This window comes from Rhinichthys klamathensis, unplaced genomic scaffold (assembly GCF_029890125.1).
Source record: "Rhinichthys klamathensis goyatoka isolate OS25496 unplaced genomic scaffold, OSU_Roscu_1.1 h1tg000243l_1, whole genome shotgun sequence".
In the NCBI taxonomy this organism is placed as follows: domain Eukaryota; kingdom Metazoa; phylum Chordata; class Actinopteri; order Cypriniformes; family Leuciscidae; genus Rhinichthys; species Rhinichthys klamathensis.
The window spans coordinates 1331836-1359791 of NW_026606765.1; the positions used below are offsets into that span (position 1 = coordinate 1331836).

Below are 27956 nucleotides of genomic sequence, written 5' to 3' on the forward strand. Positions count from 1 at the left end.
AAAAGGAGATTTTTTGGGGGAAGAAATTTCTATTTTTTTTTAAAAAGTATCACAGAACGGTCCCATGCGACATGTGTCGAATATTCCAAGTGTTCTTGTGGGTATATGGTAGAATTTGGTGAAAAACAAAACAAAATTGTATTTATTTAATAAAAATCCTGACCTTGGCCATTGATCTTCTGTGCACAACTACACGTTCACAAGAATCTATTAGTGCCACTCCGACTCCAGAAAAGCCACACAAGAAATCAAGATTAATTATATGGATGAGTGTGAACGGTACCTTTAAAAAATATCTCATTTTGCGGTCCGAAAAAGGGCATACAGCATTACAACACCAGGGTGAGTAAATGTGGACTTTAATACTAAAAATCCACTTTCATAGCAATAGCATATCTCGCAACTAAAGTAATCTGAATTGCACACATAATCACATTATCATAAAGCATCCGACCACTCACCTGTGATGTCAAACCACAAGGAGGCAGAGCCCTGCTGTTGGGCGGACACCACGCCGACGATGTCCGCCACTTTGTCGGTTTCCATGACGGTGAAATTGTAAAGCTGCTCGTCGAAAGCGAGAGGCACGGGGCTGGGCGGAGGACGGCGGATCCACTCGATGTGCAGACGGGCCGTCGCCCAGCGCTGAGGACGTCCATTATCCACAGCCTTCACCTGCGCCAATCAGGACGGCGGGAACACAAGCGGACATTAAAGGAACTGAAGTGGAAGACTGAACTAAAAATGGAGAAAATGCATCCAGTATTGACCTTTTGTTTTGAATGCAAACAAAAGAACCAAACCTGTTACAAGAAGAACATTTTTGAAATGTCAACTCCCTCATTAAGAGAATTGAGCCGCTGTACGGGTCAAGGGAGTTTACCAAGAGCTGGGAATTATTATCCAAGAGTTCATATTTTACTTGACATCTGGTGAGACTATTTCTTGTCCTTATCAGACACACACACACACACACATGAAATGAAATAATAAAATTAAATAAAATGAGGAAATGAAATAATTCAATAAAATGAAATATGATGAAATGGTGGAACAATGAAATAAAAATGAACACACACACGTTTATGGAACATGTTATCTAGTTTGGTGCCAGTCTAACCGCTCTAACCAGCATGAGCAAGATAGTCTAAACCAAGCCCAGCTGGTAGTCAGGCTTATCAATCATCTAGACCAGCTTGGATCAGCTAGAGAATTTAATTTCATTATTTTATTTTATTTCATTATATTATTTGATCTAATTTCTTTACTTTTCATTTCATTTCATTTTACTTCATTGTTTCATTTCACTTTATTTTATTTCATTAATTAATTTAATGTAATTTCATTATTTAATTTCATTCCTTTATTTTATTTCATTTTTTTTTTCATTCCATTCCAATATTTCATCATTTCATTATTCCATTATTTCATTTAATTTAATTTCATTATTCTATTCTATTCTATTTCATTTCATTTTTATTTAATTATTTCACCATTTCATCATATTTTATTTTATTTAATTATTTCACTTCATCATTTTATTTTGTTTTATTTCATTTCATCATTTAATTTAATTTAGTTTTGTTCTATTTCATTTCATCATTTTATTTTATTTCATTTTATTATTTAATTTCATCATTTCATAATCATTATTTAATTTAATTTAATTATTTCATTTCTTTATTTTATTTCTTTTCATTATTTCATTATTTTATTTCATATTTCATTATTTCGTTTAATTTAATTATTTTATTTTATTGTCATTTCATTATTCCGTTATTTAATTTCATTATTTTACTTCATTTCATTTTTTCATTTCATTTAATCATTTCTTTTCATTTTTATTTCATTTAATTTCATCATCTCATCTCATCCTATCTTCTTATTTAATTTGATCTTATTTGTATTTTATAATCTTTTTTTGTAATTTATTTTATTGTAACATACTATAACACACTGTATTTTATATTATAATCACATACGCTTCACAATGCCACAAGCTTCTTGTAGAAGGTCAAGGGTCAAAGGTGACTCACGGTAAGAATATCGTAGGTTCCGGCTGTGAACTGTTTCTTGGGAGATGAAACCACACCGGTTTTGGCATCGATCACGAACTTCCCGTCCTCGTTTCCATCGACGATGCTGTAGGAGAGGTCAGCATTGGTGCCCTGGTCTTGGTCGTAGGCGAAGACGCGGTATATAGGAGCGCCCCGTTGCTTACGGGTGCGCTCGGGTAAACGGACCTGGTACACCTTCTCTGGAAACGTTGGTTTGTTATCGTTAACATCCAACACCTGGATCACCACCCACACTGTGGTTTGCCTGGGAGAAGGACCACCATCAGATACGGTCACCTGGACACAAAACCACAGCCGTGACCATACAGATGAAACACTTAAACGATAAAAACCACGTAAAAACCACGTGTTTTTTACGACCACGGTAAAAAAACAGACTATAGATGGACAGGAAAGGCGAAAAGAGATTCTTTAAGCATCGACATAATTTCTCTCTCTGTAGAATGGATTGATGAGTCATGTTCGGCTTTTCTCTCATTTCCTGTTTCTGACGTTCTATCCATTTTTCCTTTTTCATTAGCAAAACATGCCCATCGCTCATCCACCAATCAGCACGGCCGCACATGGCTGCCGGCCAATCAGGGGACTGTGGTGAACTGTGAAGGAACATTCAAATTATATCATTAAAAACAAAAGACACGGTGTGCGCCATCCATCTCAGCAGGAACAACAGAACGATTAATTCAATTCACTTTATTCATTTCCTTTCACGGATACAGACTGCTGTGCCACGCCTGTACAAATTCAATCTGTCTCTCTGAGAGAGAAAGAGAGTGAGCGAGTGAGCAATAAATGAGAAAAAAAAGAGAGGGGGTTGTAATAAATTAAAGGGGCGTTTGGTCTTTTTGTAATGTTTGGGTGTCAAGGGATCACACGGTGAACAGGCAACATGATGTGATTGACAAGTTTGTTCTCAAAAGATCAACACGACAAAATCTCTTTTATTACAAACACACACACAACGCCCACTCGCAATCGTTCGCACACGTCTCTTTCTCACTAACATGCAAACAGACCAGCTGAGTGAAACATTTCCGATTTCAAACAGGTCGCAGAACACGTTGATAATCTTGCGTTTATAAGAAGTGAAAATTGTTGTTATTCTCCCGTCCCTCACAAAATTGATCTGCAATTTGGAGGCAGTGCAAATTAACAATGGATCGCAGCTCTCACACCTGATGTGTGTTTGTGTGAAACGAGGGTTAGCATGCGTCTCACCTCCAGGACGTGCTCAGCCTGTTGTTCGCGGTCCAGCTTCCGAGAGGTTGTGGTGATCAGACCTGCAAAACACAAACTCACTCATTTTAGCAGGAATAGCTTTAGAAATATCCCTTGACCCAACCGCTCGTACAGTCTGTCACTACAAGCAAAGACACTGATTTAAGTTTCACAACCTTCAAGCCAAACAGGTAGGAAAACTTCAACACCCATAATGCACTGGACTTGATGCCGTCCAATGCCCCTCCCACCAGTCTGCTATGGATACGCTTACCAGAGTCAAATGCCGCCTTGCTTTAGTAGGAAATACTTCTTAGCAAACTTTTAGTCATAATGGTGTCGACTTGTGTTGTTCCCGGTGCAAGAATTCAAAGAGTAAACGTTCAGCGGGAGTGAGTTACTTTCGGTTTCCACCCAGATAGCACAAGTCTATTTGATGTGATGTTTACATCTGGAAGACGTATTTTTAAGAGTGTTTGCTCATCTGCAATACGTCTATAGGACATTTCCTGTCAGATGTCAAATAGACGTTTAGAAGATGTCTTTAAGATGTAATGATTTAGAATGCATGTTAAACTGACATCTTCTAAACGTCTATTTGACATCTGACAGGAAACGTCCTATAGACGTATTGCAGATGAGCAAACACTCTTAAAAATACGTCTTCCAGATGTAAACATCACATCAAATAGACTTGTGCTATCTGGGCAGTGGAGGATCCAGTGCGTTGTAGGCAGCGGGTAAAGGCTGCAAAGAGTCGGATAAAAATCTGAAAAACCTCTGTGTTTGTAGTCAGCATTTCAAACTGGATGACCACGAACACAGTGTTTTAGGCCAAACGGAGGGGAAACACTGAAAGAAACTGCCGATCCATCAGTTCCCCCTGAAGCAAAACGCTGTCTTGTTCAGGTAAGAAAGCTGTTGCCATAGTGTTTCCTTTTTTACTATAATGCTGTTTAAAGAGCAGACAAGGTATGATACAGTCTTCAGGGATAAACCTACCCTGACAATAACTGTTCTGTTAATAGCCCTCTGTCAAACCCGACTGTACGTGGGCGAGGATACAAAAATGCATACGTATAATCTGTAGTTTTCAAGAAAAGCCCTGGAGCAAAAAACAAAAAGCTGTTTTTCTGACAAATAAACGTGCATTTCTCAGTCCAGGTAACGCGGAGAACCAGGAAACATTGTTCATTTACATAAACTACCGACATTGTAACCGACCGGTTGAAAATACATACACTTTAAATTCACAAAATGTGCTTTGGTCACCGTTATTTAGCCAAGTAAGACATGTTCCTGGATGTATTTGTTCCTAGAACATATTTGGTTGATCCTTGAAATGTGTGTGTATATATATATATATATCCCTTCCAGAGCCCTACGGTTGTGCTCCTACAGTAATGCGCTCTGTGGCATGCCAAAGTGCCTGCAGTTCCTTAAGTATGCCTTCTGATCAGGCACATCCCAGGGCGCCCCATCACTGACCCATATCAAAGATGAAGAGAGACACAAGGAGGAAGAGAAAGAGAGGGGGCGGCTGTGTTGAATCAATCCACAGCGGCGCAGGGCACTCGTACTGAGAGAGAGAAAAAACAGAAGGGGAAAACACAAAAGGAGAGAAAGGACGAGGCGGGGGACATGAGGGCCAACAAAAAGACCAGAGACAAAAGTTGGCTGATGACATCATGCCTGTTACACACACACACACACACACACACACTGAAGTCCCATCAGATAACAAAGCCCTACATATTGGGGAAAAAAACCCTGCCTAATAATAGCCTAATATAACCTAATTTTATGATGCCGAGTTCAAAAATATCAATAAAAACATACCATCACATATTTATTTCACAAAATAAGCTGATTCGGCTAAAAAAAGGAAGTTAGGAATCATGGATTTGTGGAATCATAGTTTTTCTTTTTATGGAATATTGCAGTATTTATTATGAATGATTTATGGTCCCTCATAATCTGTAATCAAAATAACTTCCCCTCGCTCTAACAGCTCATCTCTTCTGTGATGATGTGTTTACTGGCGTGAGGGCGGAGCCACCTGTCACTCACATGAGATCCACCAATAGAAAAACCACAACCATCCAATCAATTTGCTCTTGTTTCACTCAAATATAAATCAGAGAAAAAAAGACTACTGCAACTTCCATTTCATGCCAACTTTAAGGTACAACACAACTTCAAGACAATTCTTTTTGTGAGAAAGTGTGACGTGCGAGAGCAAAAAAAAGAAGGCTGATGTAATTGGTGTACCTGAATGGGGTTTACTAGTTTTGGCGGGCAAAAGCCTGTCGACGGAGGGGGTCTTAACGTCTCCAGACTTCTGAACTCACTGTCATGGCAACCTGAGGCTCAGTTACACAGCCACCGCTCTGGACCAGCGTGTGTGGGAAAGCAAGTCCTCACACAGGGGGAAAATGGATGGATTAGAGCTCAAACGTTGGACGCCGAACACTCGCGCACACCCACACATGCTTTTAATGCGACGTCTATAATATACAGTCCTCAAAAAACAAATCAACATAAAATCCGCCACAAACAAATCCCCAGACACACACTTTTATAGGCAAAACTCTCTCTTAACCTACTTTTAACTAACAGCAATGGATCCGCTAATGAGGGAGTCTTTGTATAAGGATCCAATCAGTATGTGTGTGAGAAAGAAAGAGTGTGTGCGTAGCTGAAGAACAGCTGCATTCATTGGAATTAGCATATTAATTAGAGACGAGTGATTACAAGCAATTAACTAAAGTAGCAATAGCATGAGCGGTATACACCAGCATACCTATACAGGCCAGTTATCGGTTGCATTCAGAATATGCACGAGCTGTAGTTTCCTTTATCAAGATGGCAGTGGAGTTTATTTCGCGCTGCATTCGTCCTTGTTTGCGTGTACAAACTATAGTCGTTAAAGGTCCACATGGAGGCCTTGCATTCCCAAGAAACTCATTTGGGATAAAAATAACATCAAAACCTCTGGAAATTGCCGGTGTCGCGTGTGTTTTGTGTGCGTCAAATGGCTGCAGGTGGGAAACTGGCCCATTTTGAGTGCGCCTGTGATTCATTGACAGAGTCCATGTTTTTCGCCGTCGTAAATTCCAAACACACGCGCACCAGAGGAACATCAACGGGCCGCACACACGCTGAGATCACACTGTACCTATAAATCAACAGCTGTCTGTAGGAGACAAAGAACCGAGAGAGTGACAGATTTCACCAGCGAGCCAGAAACTGAGAATGAGCCATTTATGCTGGGTTTTAAATGACACCTTTTTTTCTAAATGTCAAAACGGCATCCCATAATTTAAAGCTAGCTTTTGCACTGTAATTTGAGCAAATTTTAAAATGTTGCAGTCTTAAGGCCCGTTCACAGCAAGAACGGTAATTGCTATATCCATATTAGAGTCCAACGTACACTATCGTTCTGTTTATTTCAAGCGCGCACTTCAGTTTTATCGTCTGCCACTTTAAAAGCTCGAGCTCTCATTCGAGTGCAACAGTTTGGTTCCGGAAGTAAAACCTCCTTTAAAAACAAACCTACTCTGAGTTATGAGGTTGTTCATGGTAAAAAACTACATTACCCATGATACCCATACAGAAAATTACACCAATCAGAGAGTCGAAAAAGCAACACGCATCACAATAGCTCTTTAGCTCCGCCCACTCCCTTGAAGCACTGTAAGTTGTACTCAACGTTCATAAATGAGCCCATCATTTTTAATTTGATTGTGCTCTTCGCAATTCTTCATGGGATTGTAGTTCTTTCCCTCACTAAAGCCATTAAGTACACAGTCTTGTACCTTTGTCTTTTTGTCCAAAAACTTGTTTTGCTTTACATCCAAGTGTGTACTGTTACTGTGTAGCTGATTGGTTTGGTTCATGGTTTATAACCCTTTAACAATGATTATTTTAAAATCCCTATGGGAAAAATTAATCCAAATAAAAAAAAGGGTGCGGGCACTGTTGCACTTTATGCAGGAGGGATTCTGATTGGCTGTCAATGTTTTCATTGTTCATTAGCTGGAAAAACTTTTTCTGAAATTGATTCCAACTATATCGTTCCTCTGTGCCGTTATCGTTGTGATGTGGACTTTTGCGAGACTATGGTGGGAAGAGGACTTTACACAGATTATTCTTAATAAACAGTATAAAAACAAGGTTGTGCAAAAGGTAAATGCATTCTTTTATCATGTAAAGGTCATAAACTGTTAGCAGTGGTTCTCAACCTTTTGGACTCGAAGGACCCCTGTTGTCCAATGCAATATTTAAAGGCTGCATTATGTCTGGTATTTCTGCTTTATGACGAAGCTATGGAAGCTTGTTTCCGTTACAGAATAAAACATTTTAAAAGATAATTTTCACGCGATTTATGTCACGCGATTCTGACTTTATGACATGCAGTTGCGAATCTCGCAATTCTGACTTTATAACACACAATCGCGAGTTTATTTGCGTTTAATCTCGCAATTCTAAATTGCGCGTTATAAAGTCAGAATTGTGAGATATAAATTCGCAATTGCGAGAAATAAACTCGAAAGTCTGACTTTTTTTTCTCAGAATTGCATGTTTATATCTCGCAATTCTGACTTTATAACACGCAATCGCGAGTTTATATCTCGTAATTCTGACATCTTTTCTCAGAATTGTGAGATAAAAACTCACAATTGCGAGTTATAAAATCCAATTCTAAGGAAAAAAGACTGACTTTTTTTCTCAGAATTGCGACTTAATATCATGCAATTCTGACTTTATATCTCCCAAATCTGAGAAAAGATGTCAGAATTACGAGATATAAACTCGCGATTGCGTGTTATAAAGTCAGAATTGCGAGATATAAACATGCAATTCTGAGAAAAAAAAGTCAGACTTTCGAGTTTATTTCTCGCAATTGCGAATTTATATCTCACAATTCTGACTTTATATCACGCAATTCTGACTTTATATCACGCAATTCTGACTTTATAACGCGCAATTCTGACTTTATATCACGCAATTCTGACTATATCACGCAATTCTGACTTTATAACGCGCAATTCTGACTTTATATCACGCAATTCTGACTTTATATCACCCAATTCTGACTTTATATCACGCAATTCTGACTTTATAACGCGCAATTCTGACTTTATATCACGCAATTCTGACTTTATAACGCGCAATTCTGACTTTATAACGCGCAATTTAGAATTGCGAGATCAAACGCAATTGTAAGACAAAAAGTCAGAATTGTGAGATAAAAAGTCGTAATTACCTTTTTATTTTTCATTCTGTGGCGGAAACAAGCTTCCATACGAAGGTGCTTGATTTCAAACTATTTGTATTTAAAAAACAATTAGGAGTGTAAATATCATAAATGATTTAGCCTGAAGCCATGATTCATTTTGTGATTCCAGAGTTAAAAGAAGTACTGTATATGTTCTTCGATTGCAAAAACAATGCTTTTGATAGTTTTGTTAGTGTTCTCAGACTTTTAGAAGCCAACTTGCAATGGTCGTGATTGCTTTCATGCGGTTTTTTTCTTCTTTTTCTGAGTATATCAATGGCCTAATTCTGTCAGTACATTACAGATAAAACATCACTAGTGAAGTACTTTAAAGATATGGCTTCTTACTGCTCTTCAGGCCATTTTATCGCAGAAATGACGAATGATGCTTTTGATAAAACTCTGGGCGACATCTATTATTCCAAATGATCCGTTATAGAGGATAATCAGAAAGATCGTAATCGCGGCGAGCAGGGCAGAGCTGATCCGGGAGCAGTCGCGGTGAAACGCGGATCTCTGCGCCGTGCGACTGGTCCAGGAACAGTGAAAACAGGGTGTTTACATGCTGTAAAAGATGCAGCAGACATAGAGAGAGCTATTCTTAGAGTCTTTCATCATGAGGAGGAAGACAGAACAGAGGAAGAGGGAGACGGAAGGATGTTAAAGAGTCGCAGGGGGACCGAATGGAAGAGTACGAAACAGAGAAATAGACGAAGAGACACGTAAGGCCCGGTGAACGAGAGAATGGGAGGGGGATACAGCGAGAGGGGGAGGAGAGGAGGGTGTTAGGAAAGGATCAGAGAAGATGAGAATGTGGGGGGATGAAAGACGAGGAGGAGAACTCGGGGTTGGAGGAGATGAACCCACGAATGTGTAAAAGCTGCAGACGAGATTCAGAGAGACACACATTACTGCTGAGACAAGCAGAGGAGAGAAAGAGAGAGATTTCACAGCACCTCGAAGCCTTTTATAGCTGAAAACAAGCAATATTGTATAACCGAGCAGCAGTTTGAACGCCGTTAACAGTCATTGTTGACCCTCCATCCGTCCACACAAGCATTCATCCGTCCAAAATAGACTGTGACGAGTGTAGAAAATCGAGTTAGGAACTGCTACATAATGCATCATTTGAAATCCTGGAACGACGGTCTGGCCCTCGCTGTTTTTACCTGACTTAAGTGAATGAAATGAAAGACGTTCATGCGCTCGACTGAAGCGACTGTCTAATAATGATGGAAGTGTTTGTGTTTAGTTCCCCCTCCTCTGATCTTACACACTCAGAGCTGCTGTCGCCTCGTCTACTGGAGAGTCTGTTTACTGACTGCCGAGCATCTTTGAACTTTTCAATCAGTGGAAACCCACAGAAATTTGTTTCAAATTACTTTTTTTTTTTTTGCTACAGAACTCAATACCGCGTCATGTCTGTTACATGCATTAAAGGAAGTGAGTTTTTATTTCCATAAAATAGGTGTATTGATGTTGTTGACAGAGAGATAGATAGATAGATAAATAGATAGATAGACTGACAGATAGAAAAACAGACAGACATGATATATATATATATATATATATATACATACACTGTATATAGATGATAGATAGATAGATAGACAAACAGACATACATGATAGATAGATAGATAGATAGATAGAAAACAGTCAGAGAGATAGATAGAAAACAGACAGACAGATGATATATAGATAGATAGATAGATAGATAGATAGATAGATAGATAGATAGATAGATAGATAGATAGACTGACAGATAGACAAACAGACATACATGATAGATAGATAGATAGATAGATGATAGATAGATAGATAGATAGATAGATAGATAGACAGAAAATAGACAGATAGATAGATAGAAAACAGACAGACAGATGATAGATAGATAGATAGATAGATAGATAAATAGATAGACAAACAGACATACATGATAGATAGATAGATAGATAGATAGATAGATAGATAGATAGATAGATAGATAGACTGACAGATAGACAAACAGACATGATAGATAGATAGATAGATAGATAGATAGATAGATAGATAGATAGATAGATAGATAGATAGATAGATAGATAGATAGATAGATAGATAGATAGATAGATAGATGATGGATGGATGGATGGATGGATGGATGGATGGATAAATGCTACCTTTCAATCAAAAAAAAAAAAAAAAAAAAAAAAAAAAAAAACTTGAACTCTTCTTTAAAAAAAAAGAAGAAAAATAGCTGGTGAGAAATATTTACGACGATCACATTTTCTCAGTTCACCCGCTACTGGCAGGTGTGACAAAAAAAACGAAGAAGATCATTTTGGCACACATCCTTTCCTCCATCCATCCATCCATCCATCCATCCATCTATTTACCTATTCAATCATCTGTTCGCCATCTACCCGTTCATCCATCCATCCGCACAGCCCAAGACAGCGTGTGTAAAGTCTGGTGGGATGTTCGGGAGAAAAATGAGTGCAAAATGAATGCAAATACATCAGGAGCAAAATGATGCTTAGGGATCGAGCATAAACGGCTCAGGAGCTCAGGAAGTGTGTCAGTAAACCGTGATGTGAATGAACTATAATACAAGAGTTTTCCACATATTGTTTGGAGAGAACTTATGTAAACGGTTCAGTTCTAAATATGTTTATAGGTACAGAGATATTACTAATTAATAGGTATACTACTAATAATTACACATTACTATTATTATTTTATGTGGGGTTGGTTGGTTCTTATGGTTTCTTTGTTACACTATTAAAAGGATGCAATGAATTTAGTTATTTTTGTATTTGTTGTCTGTATTTTTAGTATTAATACCAGAGGCTGCTGGTATTATGGCATCGATCAAACCCAAGGGTGCAGTGAATTGTTTAGGGTGTGTGTATAAACTCCTCAGTTACAAACACATCTGCAGAAGCAATAATGTGTACAAGCTACGTCCCCCATGACAGCAAAGAACTCTTTCAGAAGCATGTGTAAAGAGACTTCATATTTCTCAGCGCAGGGATCACTCTACACAACGTGTGTAAGACACAATACAACTTTTAAATGTTCCAGCAGATGTGTTAGGCTGTCTAGGGAGTGTACAAACAAGAAGTGCAGTCTTGTCTAGGGAGCGTGTGCAAACTCCAGTCTTGTGAAAGAACGTCTCGGTTACATATGGTAACCCTCGTTCCCTGAGGGAGGGAACGGAGACGTAGGTCAGACTGACCAATAGGAATCTCGCTAGAGAGGCCAATCTACTTCGAGTGAAACTAAAACAAGCCAATGCACATTGGCATGCAATCATTTGCATCAGCTGCGCGTCCTCGTCAGCGCGGGTATTTAACAGCAGCTGTTATGATTGCACGCTAGTTTTTTGCTGAGGAGCCAAACCTGAAAAAGCTGGCCGCCCCAGCGGGCGGCAGCAGATGTGGCGACGGGACCTACGTCTCCGTTCCCTCCCTCAGGGAACGAGGGTTACCATATGTAACCGAGACGTTCCCTATCGGTCAGTCACTACAACGTAGGTCAGACTGACCAATAGGAATCCCTACCAAAGCGCCACAGCTGCTGCACCCCATCCAGCGCCCCATGCAAGCCTCTACACCTTCTTGCCTAGAAGGACGATAGGAGGAGGCTACACACAGAGTGTATCTGTTGTTCCGTAATAACCCATACAGTGAGATTATTGGATAACACTGGGAAAGCGTGCCCTTCAGTTAGGAAGGAGGACGCTGCGGAAGCCACTTACTTCAAGGAGTTATGTGGGGAATACATATGGACTAGCCCGAAGGCTGTACTACATATGAGATAGTGGGTGACTTAGCCCAAGGGAAAGACACGGGCTTCCGTTAGGAGCAGCCGTGGAAAATATACACATATGGGATCCCCGTAGGGTCACACATATGGAACCCAGCCCAGATCCGGTTCTCAAGGATTCAGCGGATAAAGGCCTGGCACCTGGACGCTCCGCCATGTCCGGGCCGAGGGGTTTTTGGAGGACTCAACAGGTTTTTCACTCTGGAGCAATAAGGGTGCACAGTAGGGTGCAGCAAGCCGACAGAGCCGGGCCTCTCGGTGTTTCTACCCGTTTAGGGTGAGAACACGGGAGGAGACCGGCTCTACACGTAGGCTATAATATCTAGCGAACGTGTTAGGTGTCGCCCAGCCCGCAGCTCTACAGATATCTGTTAGCGAGGAGCCACGTGCCAACGCCCAGGAGGATGCAACGCCTCTCGTGGAGTGTGCATGCAACCTGAGCGGGCAGGGCACGCCTTGAGCTTGGTAAGCCAAGGCGATGGCATCCACTATCCAGTGGGCCATCCTCTGCTTGGAGACAGCCTTTCCCCTCTGCTGGCCTCCGTAACAGACAAGAGCTGGTCTGAGGTCCTGATGCTTTGAGTTCTGTCCACGTACATACGCAGAGCGCGAACGGGACAGAGCAAAGCCAGGGCTGGGTCTGCCTCCTCCAAAGGCAGCGCTTGCAGGTTCACTACCTGGTCTTTGAAGGGAGTGGTAGGAACCTTGGGCACATAGCCAGGCCGGGGTCTTAGTACCACATGGTTGTCACCCGGCCCGAACTCTAGGCACGATTCGTCGACCGAAAATGCGTGCAGGTCTCCTACCCTCTTGACAGAGGCCAGTGCAACCAGTAGCAAAGTCTTCATGGAAAGAAGCTTTAAGTCTACTGACTGCAGAGGCTCAAAGGGAACATCCTGAAGTGCTCGAAGCACCAGGGAAAGATCCCAAGAGGGTATGGAGGGGGGTCGAGGAGGATTTAATCGTCTCGCCCCCCTAAGAAACCTGACGACCAGGTCGTGCTTCCCCACTGTTTTGCCATCTATGTGGTCGTGATAAGCTGAAATAGCGGCAGCATGTACTTTGAGGGTGGAGGGAGACAGCCTTCGCTCCAACCCTTGCTGCAAGAAGGAAAGCACAGACCCTATCGAACATCTCCGGGGGTCTTCTCGGCGAGAAGAACACCACTCGACGAACAGGTTCCACTTCAGGGCGTAAACACGTCTCGTGGACGGCGCCCGTGCTGAAGTGATGGTGTTAAGTACCTCAGGGGGTAAGTCACCTAGAACGTCCGCGTCCCGTCCAGGGACCAGACATGGAGTTTCCAGAGGTCTGGACGCGGGTGCCATAGGGTGCCCCGTCTCTGAGTCAGAAGATCCTTCCTCAGAGGAATGGGCCAGGGAGGGACTGTCCCAAGGAGCATGAGTTCTGGGAACCAAGTCCGGGTGGGCCAAGAGGGAGCCACCAGAAGGACCTGCTCCTCGTCCTCCCTGACTTTGCACAGTGTCTGTGCAAGTAGGCTTACTGGGGGAAACGCATATTTGCGGAGGCCCCGGGGCCAGCTGTGTGCCAGTGCGTCCGTGCCGAGTGTTCCCTCGGTCAGGGAGTAAAACAGCTGGCAATGGGAGGTCTCTGAAGAGGCAAACAGGTCTACCTGAGCCTCTCCGAACTCTCTCCAGATCAGCTAAACCACCTGGGGGTGGAGTCGCCATTCTCCCGGAAGCACAGCTCGTGATAGCTCGTCGGCCACACGGTTGAGCACGCCAGGGACATACATGGCTCGAAGCGACCTCAGATGCTTCTGACTCCAGAGGAGGAGATGGCGGGCGAGTTGCGACATGCGACGGGAGCGTAGACCACCTTGTCGGTTGATGTACGCCACGGTCGCAGTGTTGTCCGTACGGACCAGCACGTCCCTGCCCTGTAGCGGCCTTTTCAGGCGGCTCAGAGCGAGATGTACTGCTAGCAACTCGAGGCAATTGATGTGCCAATGCAGTTGGGGAGCCGTCCACACCCCTGACACTGCATGCCCGTTGTACGTGGCACCCCAGCCGGTGGCAGAGGCATCTGTGAATACCACAGCATGCCTGGAGACCTGTTCCAAGGGGACTCCTGCCCGAAGGAACGAGAGGTCTGACCACGGGCTGAAGGTCTGGCGGCAGGCCGGTGTGATTGCCACCCGGTGAGTGCCATGATGCCACGCCCATCTCGGGACTCGGCCGTGAAGCCAGTGCTGAAGCGGTCTCATATGAAGTAAGCCGAGCGGAGTTACCGCTGCTGCCGCTACCATATGCCCCAGGAGCCTCTGAAAAAATTTCAGTGGGACCGCTGTCCTGCCTTTGAACGTGTTCAAGCAGTTCAGCACCGACTGAGCGCGCTGCTCTGTGAGGCGCGCTGTCTGTGCGACCGAATCCAACTCCATACCGAGAAAAGAGATCCTCTGCACAGGGGCGAGTTTGCTCTTTTCCCAGTTGACCTGAAGGCCCAACTGGCTGAGGTGCGTGAGCACGAGGTCCCTGTGTTCGCATAACTGATCTCGAGAGTGTGCTAGTATAAGCCAGTCGTCGAGATAGTTGAGGAGGTGAACGCCCTGTTCTCTCATGGGAACAAGGGCCCCCTCCGTGACTTTCGTGAAGACACGGGGAGACAGGGACAGCCCGAAGGGCAGGACCTTGTACTGATATGCTCGACCCTCGAACGCAAAGCGCAGAAACGGCCTGTGTCGAGGAAGAATCGAGACATGAAAGTACGCGTCCTTCAGGTCGATCGCTGCAAACCAATCTTGGGGACGGATGCATCCGAAAATGCGTCTCTGCGTGAGCATTTTGAACGGTAGCTTGTGGAGGCTCCGATTCAAAACTCGCAGATCCAAGATCGGTCGTAACCCACCACCTTTCTTGGGTACAATGAAGTAGGGACTGTAGTGCCCTGACCCCATATCGGCTGGAGGGACCGGCTCTATCGCGTCCTTCGCCAGTAGGACTGCAATCTCCGCACGCAAGACATGGGCATCGGCTGCTCTCACTGTAGTGGAGTGGATGGCCCGAAACTTGGGGGGACGCCGGGCGAACTGAATCGCATAGCCGAGCCTGATGGTCCGAATGAGCCAGCGAGACGGACTGGGGAGCGCTAACCAGGCTCTCAGAGACCGTGCAAGCGGGACCAAAGGGACTGTAGGCGTACCCGGAGTGGGGCAGCGAGGTGGAACACAGGGACGTGGCTCGGGAGGCTCTCTCTGGGAGGCGGCCCGTAGCAGGGTCTGTGTGTGCTGTGCAGCACTTACCTGGTTCCACGGGGCAGGAGGTGCAGGAGGCGGCTCGGTGGCGTTCTCGAACTGCACACTGCTGCTCACTGGCGACAGAGGAGGCGGATGAGAGTGGTGAGGATTCTGTCCCCCCACTGCTCTCCGGGTCCTCTTCGGACCCAGAGATGGTAGAAACTGCTCTTTTATTGAAAATTTGGGTACCGCTGGTTTTAAGGCCAGCGGCGGAACAAAACGAAACACAGGATTTTCCACCCGGCCCTCTTCCGGGGGAAGGAGTGATGCGGTCATCGTCTCCTGGAGAGCAGTCCCTTCCATCTCCGGGTCGCCCGTCCTGGGGCCGCTTACCTCTGGCTTTGCCACCCTTCTTGGCGGGGGCCTGGACGGGCGGGGCGGCCTGCCTGCGACTGGCTCCACGGCGCCGTTTAGGTGGAGGCTGCTGCTGCAGCGCGGGAGCAGGGGCAGACGCAGGAGGACGCCCCCGGCGACGAGCAGACTGAGGAGCCGCAGGCGGTGGGTTGGAGGCAGCAGCTGACCGCCGCGGCAGGATATGCTTGATGGCCTCAGTCTGCTTTTGTACAGCCGAGAACTGCTGGGCGAAGTTCTCGACCGCGTCGCCGAAGAGGCCGGTCTGGGACACGGGGGAGTTGAGGAACCGGAGCTTCTCAGCCTCACTCATGTCTGCCAGACACAGCCAGAGATGGCGCTCCTGGACCACCAAGGTGGACATCGCATGACCCACTGACCGCGCGGTGACCTTCGTCGCACGAAGCGCGAGGTCCGTTGCGGCACGAAGTTCCTGGAGAACTTGTGGATCATGACCACCCTCGTGCAGGTCCTTCAGTGCCTTGGCCTGATGGACCTGCAGCAACGCCATGGCGTGCATGGCAGAGGCAGCTTCCCCACAGGCCTTGTAAGCCTCGTCGAATAGGTCCGACGAGTACCTACAGGCCCGGGAAGGAAGACACGGTTCTCCGCGCCGAGTGGAGTTAGGGCACAGCTGCATTGCAGCGGCCCGCTCCACTGGCGGGATGCGCGTGTATCCCTTAGCTGCCCCGCCATCAAGGGTGGTGAGGGAGGAGGAGCCACCGGAACGGTTTCTGGCAGTAAAAGGTGCCGTCCACGTTCCCGTAAGCTCCTCATGCACTTCCGGGAAGAAAGGCACTGGGGTGGGTTGCTGAGAACCAGCGCGCGCCACCCCGAGATACCAATCATCCAACCTCGAGGGTTCGGGACACGGTGGAGGATTCCACACGAGCCCGACCCCGTTGGCGGCCCGGGAGAGCATGGCCATCATCTCCGGGTCCGTCTCAGGCACCGCTGGCACCCCCGAAGGAGGCAGCGGTGCCGAGTCGTCGTCCGCAGAGAAGTCTGACCCACCCTCCGATGCAGCGATCGACATCTGGTCACTGGGAGCCCCAAAGGAGACAACCGGTACACACCTCGAGGATGGTCCAGCTTTCTCCAATGGAAGCTCAACTGGCTGCGGAGCATGAGAGGGGTGAGGGCTCCTAGGGGGTTGGTTCCCCGAAGGAGACGCGCTCACCGTGATCCTCAGGTCACCCATGCCCCCGCCCGAAGCAACCCTCCGAGGAGGATTGGAACGAGGCAGAGGCACGGGGACTCCGCCCCTTTGCAGGAACAGGAGTCTCGACCGTAGCTCCGCGATGGTCATCTTCCCACAATGGGTACATGACTCATCCACAAACGCTGCCTCAGCGTGTTCAATGCCCAGACACACGAGGCAGCGCTTGTGACCACCCTGTGAGCCCAGGTAACGACCGCATCCAGAAACACACAGATAGAAAGTCATCTTTTTTTTTTTTTTTTTTAAAGACGCTGTCTATCTGTGTAAGCTCTTTTAGGGACTACTCTCACTGGTGCTGAAGCACGCAGGGGAACAGTCACTGCGAACACAGACGGGAATGTGCACCCGTCTGTGCGCTGTCTCTCTCTCTCGCTGGCAGGTCTTACCGGCTGTGAGAACAGCCTTTTAGCGCTGAACTGCGCACCTTACCAGCTGTTAAAACAGCTTTTTTGAATTTGCTCAAAAAAACAAAACAAAAAAGACAGACAGAAGAGAGAGGACACAAGACTGCTCGCGCTGCCGTGCTGTAACGCCCGCACCGAACAAGGAGAGATCCAACGAAGGCTTGCCAAGTTTCACACTCTGTAGGATTACCATGAAGCGTTTGGCTCCGAAGCAAAAAGCTAGCGTGCAATCATAACAGCTGCTGTTAAATACCCGCGCTGACGAGGACGCGCAGCTGATGCAAATGATTGCATGCCAATGTGCATTGGCTTGTTTTAGTTTCACTCGAAGTAGATTGGCCTCTCTAGCGAGATTCCTATTGGTCAGTCTGACCTACGTTGTAGTGACTGACCGATAGGGAACTAAAGATGTTTTGTTTTGGAGTCACCTTCACAAAACGCTGCAGTGCATCATCGAAATACCCTCATCACATCTACCGGCAACCAACACACACACACACACACACTTACAAAGAACACACACTGGCTCTGTTTTCTGAGAAATGTGTCAATAAATAAACATTTCCTTGCAGCATGGAAAAAACTCCTCTGACTCAAAGATGTAATTAATTAAACAAACACACATATAACAAGGTCATTTACAAAGCTGTGCATCACGTTGTTCCTACGGAGTGCGCTTGAGAAGAAACGTTAGACAAATCAACTCGGGAACATCAATTTCAGCTCTGCTTTAAAGGACAATAATAAAATGACCCTTGTGTTCACCTCTAAAGTCATCTTTACTGTATCGCTCAATGCTTCCCCACAAGTTTCCTCTTCATATGAACTTTATTTAAACCTGGAATTGAATGAAGTTTCCTGAGAACGGTAATTTCATCTCTCTCTTTGCGCTCGGCGTATTTGACTCACCATCAATAATTCATGTAATCTATACACATAAACAGACAAACAAGTCCCGAATAAAAGCCCAACAAATAGAGCTACAGTGTGAGTGCCAGCTAGATGGTGATGGATAATCGTTTCTGGTACACACACACACACATTTAAACAAGATGAGGCCTGTTTCATGATGCCATGAAGGGAGTGAGGGGGGGGGGGGGGGTACTGGATCTGTTTGATTAACATTTAGACAGCTTTCACTATAAACAAATACAACACTCAAATCAAGCAGTTCACACCTCTGCAACAAAGAAAGAGAGAGACTAATGTGATAGATAGACACACAGACTAGATGGATAGACAGACAGACAGACAGACAGACAGATAGATAGGTAGATTAGGTATTGTGTTCAGTAATGTAACATTTAACTGGACTCTTTTTACAGAAGGATCCATAGATGGTGACCGGTGCTTTCACATTGATCTGTAACCAGCTCACAAAAAAAGAAGTTTTTCCGAAAATACAGTTTATGAAAATGGACTTATTGTATCAAACCTCGCAACACGTTCTGATCTTTTTCTCAGGCTGCTTTCCTTTTGCTGGTGCCTTCCGTCTTTCTGGCAGCATGACCTTTTGTGACCTTTACAAAGTTTTTAATTAGGATCGGCACTTCCTGCTGTGCACTATGGGGCGCGTGGCTGGAGGGAACGCCTCTGACTATGAAATTAATCTGTCAATCAAGAGCAAAACCATAGCAACAGCCAATCAGGAACCAGGGTTTACAGTATGCCCAGACGGTGATGTCATAATGCGGAGAACAGCGACAGACCTTAAGAGCTCACGCACACAGATGCACATACATATTTAAATAAGTGAATTTAAATACTAAACGAGCAGAATTAGCTTAGCTTTATCTACACCACTACCTTGCAGTATGCTCAGGACCAAAAGGTATTACCAATTTTTTTAGACATAGTACCATGGTAAAATCATAGTACCTTGTAAACCCGGATAAGTTGGCAAAACTCAAATAATTTGAGGTAATCAGTAACATGAATTTTTTAAGTTAAGAAATGTAACGTTTAAGTAAGCAGAACTTGCAGATTTGTATTTTGTAATCATACATTTTAATTGCTCTTAACTTGAAATATTTGAGTAAGCTAATTCATACACAACTTAGAACTATCATGTAATCTCAACTAAAATATTTGTAACTTAGCTAGATTTAACCAACCAATTCAATAAATGCTACCTTGCTAATTGTTGACACAATGCTTTGATAGCATGAGCATAGCATAGCACTTGCTGATTGAGGACAGCAATTTAAAACATTTAACATAAACTGTTCTCAAACCAAGCTCATGCTCCACATGATGGTAACCCCCCCAAAAAACCCAACATAACAGAAACTCTTCTAAACTAGCATAACAAAACATGAAACTACTAAATCTCCCACTTAACATTAATCTGGCACAAAAAAAACAAACATTATATAACACTTAATTTTAGCATTTACTCTCCCTTTTGAGTGTCATGGCAAAGCATGCTGGGAAATAATAATCCCAGCCCAGATTCAGTTAAATTTAAGTTTGTTCATATAACTCAAAACAATGAAACAATCCAACTAAAATGTGCCAGTTTTGTGAACTCAAAAGAAAAAGAAAGTTCTAAATACTCATAAAAGTTAATTTGATGGAACTAATTTGTATAATTTGAGTTGGCCCTACTCAAAACAATTATTTTGAGCGTTAGGGTTTACAGATAAATATGAAATGGTTTTGCCACCTGATACCATCACTGTACCATGGTACACACAAATAAACTCAACTTATCAGAACTGACATTCATTTATTCCACCTAACAAGCAAATGCGGATTGATTGACAGGCCACTGACCGGTGCGCGGGTTGATGCTGAAGAAGTTCTGCGGGTTGCCGCTGGAGATACGGAATGACAGGCGGGGCTCGGTTTCCGTGGCGTCCGGGTCCTGTGCCTGGATCTGAATGACTGACTGGTCCTTCGGGGAATTTTCCGGAATGGTGGCGTGATACATCGGTTCAGACGTTAGGGGAGCGTTATCATTAACATCCTCAACCTGTTAAGACACGCAGACACACAAAATGACAGAATTATATATATATTATACATCTTTCATACAAGACCACATGACATCTCAAATACGATGCACACTAACTTACTTGTATGTACACCTGTAGTGCCGCTGACTGCGGTACCACCCCCAAATCAGTGGCATACACCGTCAACCAATAGGAGTCCTGCGTCTCTCGGTCCAACAGATCTGTGGTGTAGATGACACCTGCAAAATAAAGTGCATGAAAACATCACAATCTGAACATTTTAATTCCAGTGAAACAGTGGCAGAATTATTCATTTAGTTTCTCAGTTAATGTGTGCTTCACTGAGAAAAACTCATTAACTTTGATAGCAATAATTACTGTCAAAAAAGCAATTACTGAGTAGAAACATTAAAGCGGAGGTTTGCAAATTGTTGTAATGCTAAAATATTGTCTCACATCCCAGATTAATATACCGAGCAAGCAATTTATCAGGTTATTTCCTTGAAAAGGGTGTGACGGTATCAAAACATTGCTGTTTGAGTGCCCCAAACACAGCAACAATGGCTCGACCAATGGCGTGAGTTTAGGGCGGGGCTACCCGTCTGGCTGGCCAATGCAAACCTGTAAACCTGTTTGAAAACGGCCATCGTTTATTACAGTAGTTCTGTGGTGATGCACCTTTAAAAAGAACTGTTTCTGTGTGTGTATGTGATACATACAGGTTGTGGTAAATTTAGATCAATAAGGAGGTCGCTTCCATAAGTCATGTAGCCGAAACGCAGCAGAAGAAAACACAACCCTCGGGCTAAAGACAAAATAAAACCTGGGCCTCTAACCTCAATAACAGGCCTGACATTTTCAAACGCTCCACGTAACCGTATAAACTGAGGCCTTCAGTCTCGGGGTACAAAAATGTAATTATGTCCATGGATAAAATAATAATAAAAAAAACCCCAGAACAAAACAAAACAAAACAAAAAAGAAAAGAAAAGCAGTTCGTCTGGGGCACAGATTTGCCACAAAAAGCAGGACTTTGCTTATATATATATATATATATATATATATACACACACACACACACACACACACACACACTGTCTATGTACTTTTATTTGCCTATGTGTTTTGGCAGAAACTATGGTACATTTCTGCAAGAGAACTATAGAATCAGACTTCTAGAACCAGGTAAAGGAATCAGATCAGGTTTCGCTGTAGTGAAAAACAGCCTGAGCTTTTGTGTGTAATTGTGTGTGTGTGTGTGTGTGTGTGTGTGTGTGTGACATCAATAATTCAGTCTGTTAGCCTGTAGGATTCATAAAATCCTTTAGTTCATTGTGCTAGAGGGAGAGTGTATGTAATGTATTCGGAATACCAGCAGAACTGCCTGAAGAATCTCAAAATGGAAGAAAACGATGAGAGAAATGAAGAGAGAGAGAGAGAGAGAGAGAGAGAGAGGAGGAGGGGGGGGGGGGGGGGGGGGGGGGGTGATATGTACAGAGAGTGTAGTCTATTCTCTGAGGTAATAGAAACTCACTTTAGCCAATCAGAGACACAGATTGGAAGTCCAGCCCTGACAAACCAGACTCATCTCACACCATTTACCGCAAACCAGTGCGGCTCATTCAACCAGATTACACACACTCTGAACAGTCTGAAACACATCGACACAACCTCACATTCTTCGAAAAAGGGACATTCCATAGACATTTATTGTTTTATTTAAAGCTAATTATAAATTTAAAGCTAATTATAATTCCTATAGACGAACCAAAACTCAAAGCATACAAGTTATTATATATATATACACAAACAGTATAATATCTATTCTGTCTTATGGTTCCTTGACTTTGACTTTTGGCTTCCTAAATTGGGGACACTTAATATTCAACAATAATATTGATCTGCCTGCATTGACACCATCATATGAAAACTGCCTGAGGCAGGCATAGTGCCCCAGAACGCCCACCACACACCAGCTTACTGCTGGAGAGGAGACAGAGTGATCGAGCCAATCAGTATATGAGGATGATTAGGAGGCCATGATGGACAGAGCCCACTAGGCAAATTTGGCCAGGACACCGGGGTTACACCCCTACTCTTTTCCGAAGGACATCCTGGGATTTTTAATGACCACAGAGAGTCAGGACCTCGGTTTAACGTCTCATCCGAAGGACGGTGCTCTGACAGTATAGTGTCCCCGTCACTATACTGGGGCGTTAGGACCCACACAGACCACAGGTTGAGCGCCCCCTGCTGGCCTCACTAACACCTCCTCCAGCAGAAACCTGGTTTACCCAGGAGTCTCCCATACAGGTACTGACCAGGCTCAGCCCTGCTTAGCTTCAGTGGGACACCAGTCTTGGGCTACAGGGTGATATATGGCTGCTGGCTAAATGAATAACTTTTTTACAACAGAAATGAACCATCACCGAACTTACTTAAGCTGGACTATAACACTATTTTCTTCTAGAGACAAACTTTGTTGCATTATTATCCTGTTATCTCTGTGAAGCTGCTTTGAAACAATATGTATTGTAAAAAGTCTTTAGGGTGACTTGACTTGACTATAGAAGAATATAATATTAAAATGCAAATGTAAAGACATCTATTGTATATAATGTACATTTGTATATTACATAAATGCAATTATAGTATTATACTTACTACTAGACGAATCAACACTCAAACCCACACACACACACACACACACACGGTCCTGGTTGGAAGCTGATATTTCTGCCAGAGCTGAGCGAGCAGATAGGAAAGAGAGAGAGAGTGAGAGAGAGAGAGTGAGAGAAAGCGAGTGGAAATGGGGAGATCATTTCTCTTTTCGTCGGATGTCGTGTTCCTGCTGTCTGACCTAGATAAGAACGATATGAGTCAATTAAGGAGGCACCGATCATGATTTTTCGAGGCTGATTCCGATTGCCGATTTTTTACAAGCAAATGGGCCGATTCCGATTTTTTTTTTTAACAAATGTATTTGTTGTTTATTTGCTCTACCAATGAAAGACTGCCGAACGGACGGTATGAGGCGTCCACAGATGTGTGCAAATATGTGTGTTAGTAATGCTGTTCATTGGCATTATCTCTGTGATAAATTATTAATAAGACCCCAATTATCTCCATCCTGCCTTTCCCAGCATCCTCTTACAGTAACTCGGGGTGTGTAAGTGAGATAGTCTGCTACGCTGCTCGCTCATTAAATATGCAGGTCACATATAGATTCGTTAAGAGCGGAATGCAAATCAGCTTCAAGTTGGTTTCAGCAAAGGAGGGGAGAATCAAAAGCGATGTGAATTAGGATGAGAGGAAATGAGGGGTTTTCTCTTGTTTATGTAATCTATCTTCCAATCTTTGATCTTTGACTAATCTTTGGTTTAATAATTGATCCTGGTGCTTTCGAGACGTGGCACACAAGTTCTTTGGCATTACAAATGTGTGTGTGTGTGTGTAAAGGCTCTGCTTCCCTGCACTTTTGTGATTAGTCATTTACTAGTCTTGAAATAGTCTCCAAAAGTACAGATCACCCAAAAAATATAAATTCTGACAGTTCGCCCAAAAATGAAACATAATTTGTCTCACCCTTACGTCATTCTAAATCTCTATGACTTCTTTACTTTGTGGTACTGATGTTTTGCAGGTTTTCATATGCATGAAATAAAATCGTCTATTTTTATTGTGCCATTAAGCAAATTGTAAATCCCTTGTAATTGTAATCTCAGCAGTATAATTACAAATAGTGATTAGATAAAGGGGGTTGTGGCATTTTGTGTGCATGTAGTGGGACATCATACTTCATTCAGGAACATTTTTCCAGGTTGTAACCTAGCAACCTGAATGAAGTATGGATATCAGATCCCAAAAACCTTCAAAAGTGTCTTTCCATCAAAAACACACAACAGCAAACACGCACACACGAATCCATGCAATACTGATGTAGGCCGACTAAATCACCGTTTATTTAAAGCAAATTTAAATGAAGCCAATTAACACTTTAGCAGGATGTATATGGTGTGTGTGTGTGTGTGTGTAGAAGGTGTTATCTGTCAGTGTGTGTTAGACACTTGTGTAAGCCTGTGAGTGAGACACAAGCGTAGGAGGCACATTCACTGTCGCAGCTTGTGTGTGTGTGTGTGTGTGTGCGCGACAGAAAAGCTAATTCACAGATTCCGTCGTATCAAAATATCCCTGTGGTTTTAAAGTAGGGTGTTAAGAAAGTGATGACAGGGAGCAGACTTTACTATCTCCTAAACACCACCTCTCAACACTGAAAAAGCCGCACAGCTCTGGAGAAAAACCGCACCGCGTCAGTGCCGTCGAACACACCAACGCAATGTACCAACCAACCACAGGCGCCAGTGAAACTCGAAACCACAGAACGCAATTACACAACATCACAATTACATAACACTTCCTACAGATCGCTCAAATCTCAGTCACTGCAAACTCACAACCTCAAAATTAGAGATGCTTAAAGGGTCCAATACACACTTTAGTCTTTTATTCATTGTGTATTTATGTTAGGCCATGTTTTTGCCACCAAATACAACCATAAATTTGACTTAAATATTGGTCTTTTTACTATGGTACCTTTAAGACTTACTTACAAAATCTCGGGATCAGTTTTTAAACTCACCAAAGCTGCATTTATTTGGCCAAAAGTAATTGTAATTGTATTTGACCAAATATTTTAAAATATTATTAAAAATTAAATTTTCTATTTTACTGTATTTTAAAATGTCATTTTATTCCTGTGATCAAAGCATGAAAATTCAGCATCATTACTCCAGTCTTCAGTGTCACATGATCCTTCAGAAATCATTCGGATATGATGATTTGATGCTCAAGAAACATTTCGGATTATTATCAATATTGCAAACAGTTGTGCTGCTTTTTTTTTTTTTTTTTTTTAGAACACTTTTGGTGAATAGAAAGTTAAATAGAACAGCATTGTTTCATAAAAAATCTTTTGTAACATTATAAAAAGTCACTTTTTTCTCAATTTAATGCATCCTGGCTGAATAGAAGCATTAATTTCATTAAATATGTTGAATGGTTGAGACATCAGGAACGCAACTTCCGAACGACTCGTTTTTACAGTTCTGGGGAAGGAGGAGCTTTGCTTCAGGCTTTAGGCGTTCAAATATCCCTACAATTAACTGCAAGGAGCAAGAAGAAAAAAATCCAGTGTTTCATGATATGGCCACTTTAAATGATTTATAAAAGGCCAAGATGTGAACAAGAAAAAAAGAAATGTTAAAAGAAAACCTCTGACTGCAGCAACACATCATTGGTCCTGAGCAAATGAGAAGCGATATCTTCTGTGCGATGAAAGACTGGCAGCTATTTCTGAACTCCATAACGGTCTCAGATTCTCTGTAATATGAAGAAAATCACTTACCATAGAGAACAAAAGGAAAGAAACTCGGCCAGCTGGTGAAGTCGGGAGTGGGGAAGCATCTACTCTAAAAATCAACTTTGATGATTTCATCTTGCGTCGACACGGCCATTATGGTTTATTTAGGACGGAGAAACACAGAATTGGAATATTTTACATCTGGTTAGTCCTGAGAAATAGGCTGGAATTAGGCCTTACTGGATAAAGCTCAAATTGTTTTCTGGTTGATTTAATGACGGTTTGTAGCTGTAGTGACCCACTATTTCTGTTAAGTGGCATCAGACTGGAAGACATGTTCTCGGGGGATCACCGGTGCATTCATGCACACTCACACATACATAATCACTGCGTTTTACATTGTACTGACAAAAGCGAAACATGAGCCATGCTACCAAAGCTGAAAGCATCTAATGAGCCTTTTCATTTGAAATTTTTTGGCAAACTTTGCAACAACGTTTCCTGATGGCTGTCGGAACAACATTTAAAGATGTTTTTGCATATGAAAAAAACATATACTTCACACTATCAGATGTCTCATGCACTATGTGTTTAGAGCGCGCAAATGCACGCATTGCATAAGCAGGACTTATCTCTTATGGGTTCGGTGCTTCTTCAGCGGAGAAATCTCAGAAACTCCTACGCACACTTTGCAACAGAGACAGAAAAAGAAAAGACAGACAGAATGAAAAGAAAGAGAGACACGGAAGGACGAGGAACACAAAGAAAGCCTTCATTGAGTCTGTCATTTCGGTGTGCTCATCCACTTTCCTCTGTTATTGTGCGCCTATATTTAGGGCTCGAAGCCTTGAGGGGTTATAGGGAGAGCGAGGCAGAGTTTCATCCAATCACATCAGGTTACGTGACCCTAACAGTGAACCTTTGCGAGAGACAGACAAGGGGAAATCAGCTGGGACAGGTGTATAAAGATGCCCTGTGTAACATTTTACGCTGCTGACAGAGTAATTCCAGCGTTTGATTGGATGTGACATGACATGAACTTGACCGGAGAGTTTGACTGGCAGATATGCGGAGGCTGTGTTTCAAAACCATGTGATCTGTTGAACTAGAGCGTCATAAGTGGGCTTGAACGTTCAATTTGAACACTGGATGGATCTCTATTGCCCAAAATTGCTGTCTTGGTAGAAAGCTCAGAACATTTTGAGCTACACAATCACTTCAGCTACACTTAAAGAGGACCTATTATGCCCTTTTACCAAGTTTTTATTTGATTTTTGGGCTCTACTAGAATAGATTTCATATTTGAATGTTCAAAAAACACATTATTTTTCACATATTTTACATTGTTGCAGCACCTCTCTTCCCAGTCTGTCAGTAACGCTCTGTTTAGTTCCCGTCTCTATGAAGCTCCTCCTTCAGAAAAGCACAAGGTGCTCTGATTGGTTGGCTGGATCAGTGTGTTGTGATTGGTCAACCGTTCGAGCACGCCCCTTACCATAACCGCAAGTTTACTAACACGCTACTAACTCAACTAAGCCAGGCCTCGACCCTTTTTTTTGTTGTTGCATTTGTCATTATTTAAATGAGGAATATTGTGACGTGTTCGTTCCCTTAAGAAACCTCAAGACTACAATCGAGGTATTTCAGGGAGTTTAGAAACAGTGTTTACTGATATAGAGAATAACTCGCTTCGTGCAACAACATTACACACCACGGGAATTCATTTTTTTCTAAAAGCCTAATAGGTCCTCTTTAAAAAGGAGATTGCATTTTTTTATCGAAAAAGATTAATGTAAGATTCATTAGCACTGCTTCACTAATAAGTGCATCACTGTAAATTGTAAGTGCATTTTATACAAAATGAGGATGTGATTTGAAATTACAGTAATTTCTGTAATCAACAGTGTGTCATAGTCTGAAGAGTTGCTGTAAGCGATTTTTTAATGAAATGGCACTGCGGAAAAAAAAAAACCCCGACGGATATCACTGAATTAGGTGTCCTGAAATATCACACTTGTCTC

At 43.2% G+C, this 27956-nt stretch overlaps 1 protein-coding gene across 5 annotated transcripts in view; it reads right to left on the minus strand.

The window, feature by feature from the left end:
* The window catches only part of fat3a (FAT atypical cadherin 3a), a 160084-nt gene that overhangs the window by 56942 nt on the left and 75186 nt on the right, over positions 1-27956 (minus strand). For all 5 annotated transcript variants that reach the window (XM_056266010.1, XM_056266008.1, XM_056266009.1 and 2 more), the window contains exons 3-7: positions 20697-20815; positions 20395-20593; positions 3297-3358; positions 2037-2354; positions 462-675 (exon numbers count right to left, since the gene is read on the minus strand). In XM_056266010.1, coding sequence (XP_056121985.1) covers positions 462-675; positions 2037-2354; positions 3297-3358; positions 20395-20593; positions 20697-20815 — 912 coding nt within the window. The remainder of the gene's footprint in view (positions 1-461; positions 676-2036; positions 2355-3296; positions 3359-20394; positions 20594-20696; positions 20816-27956) is intronic.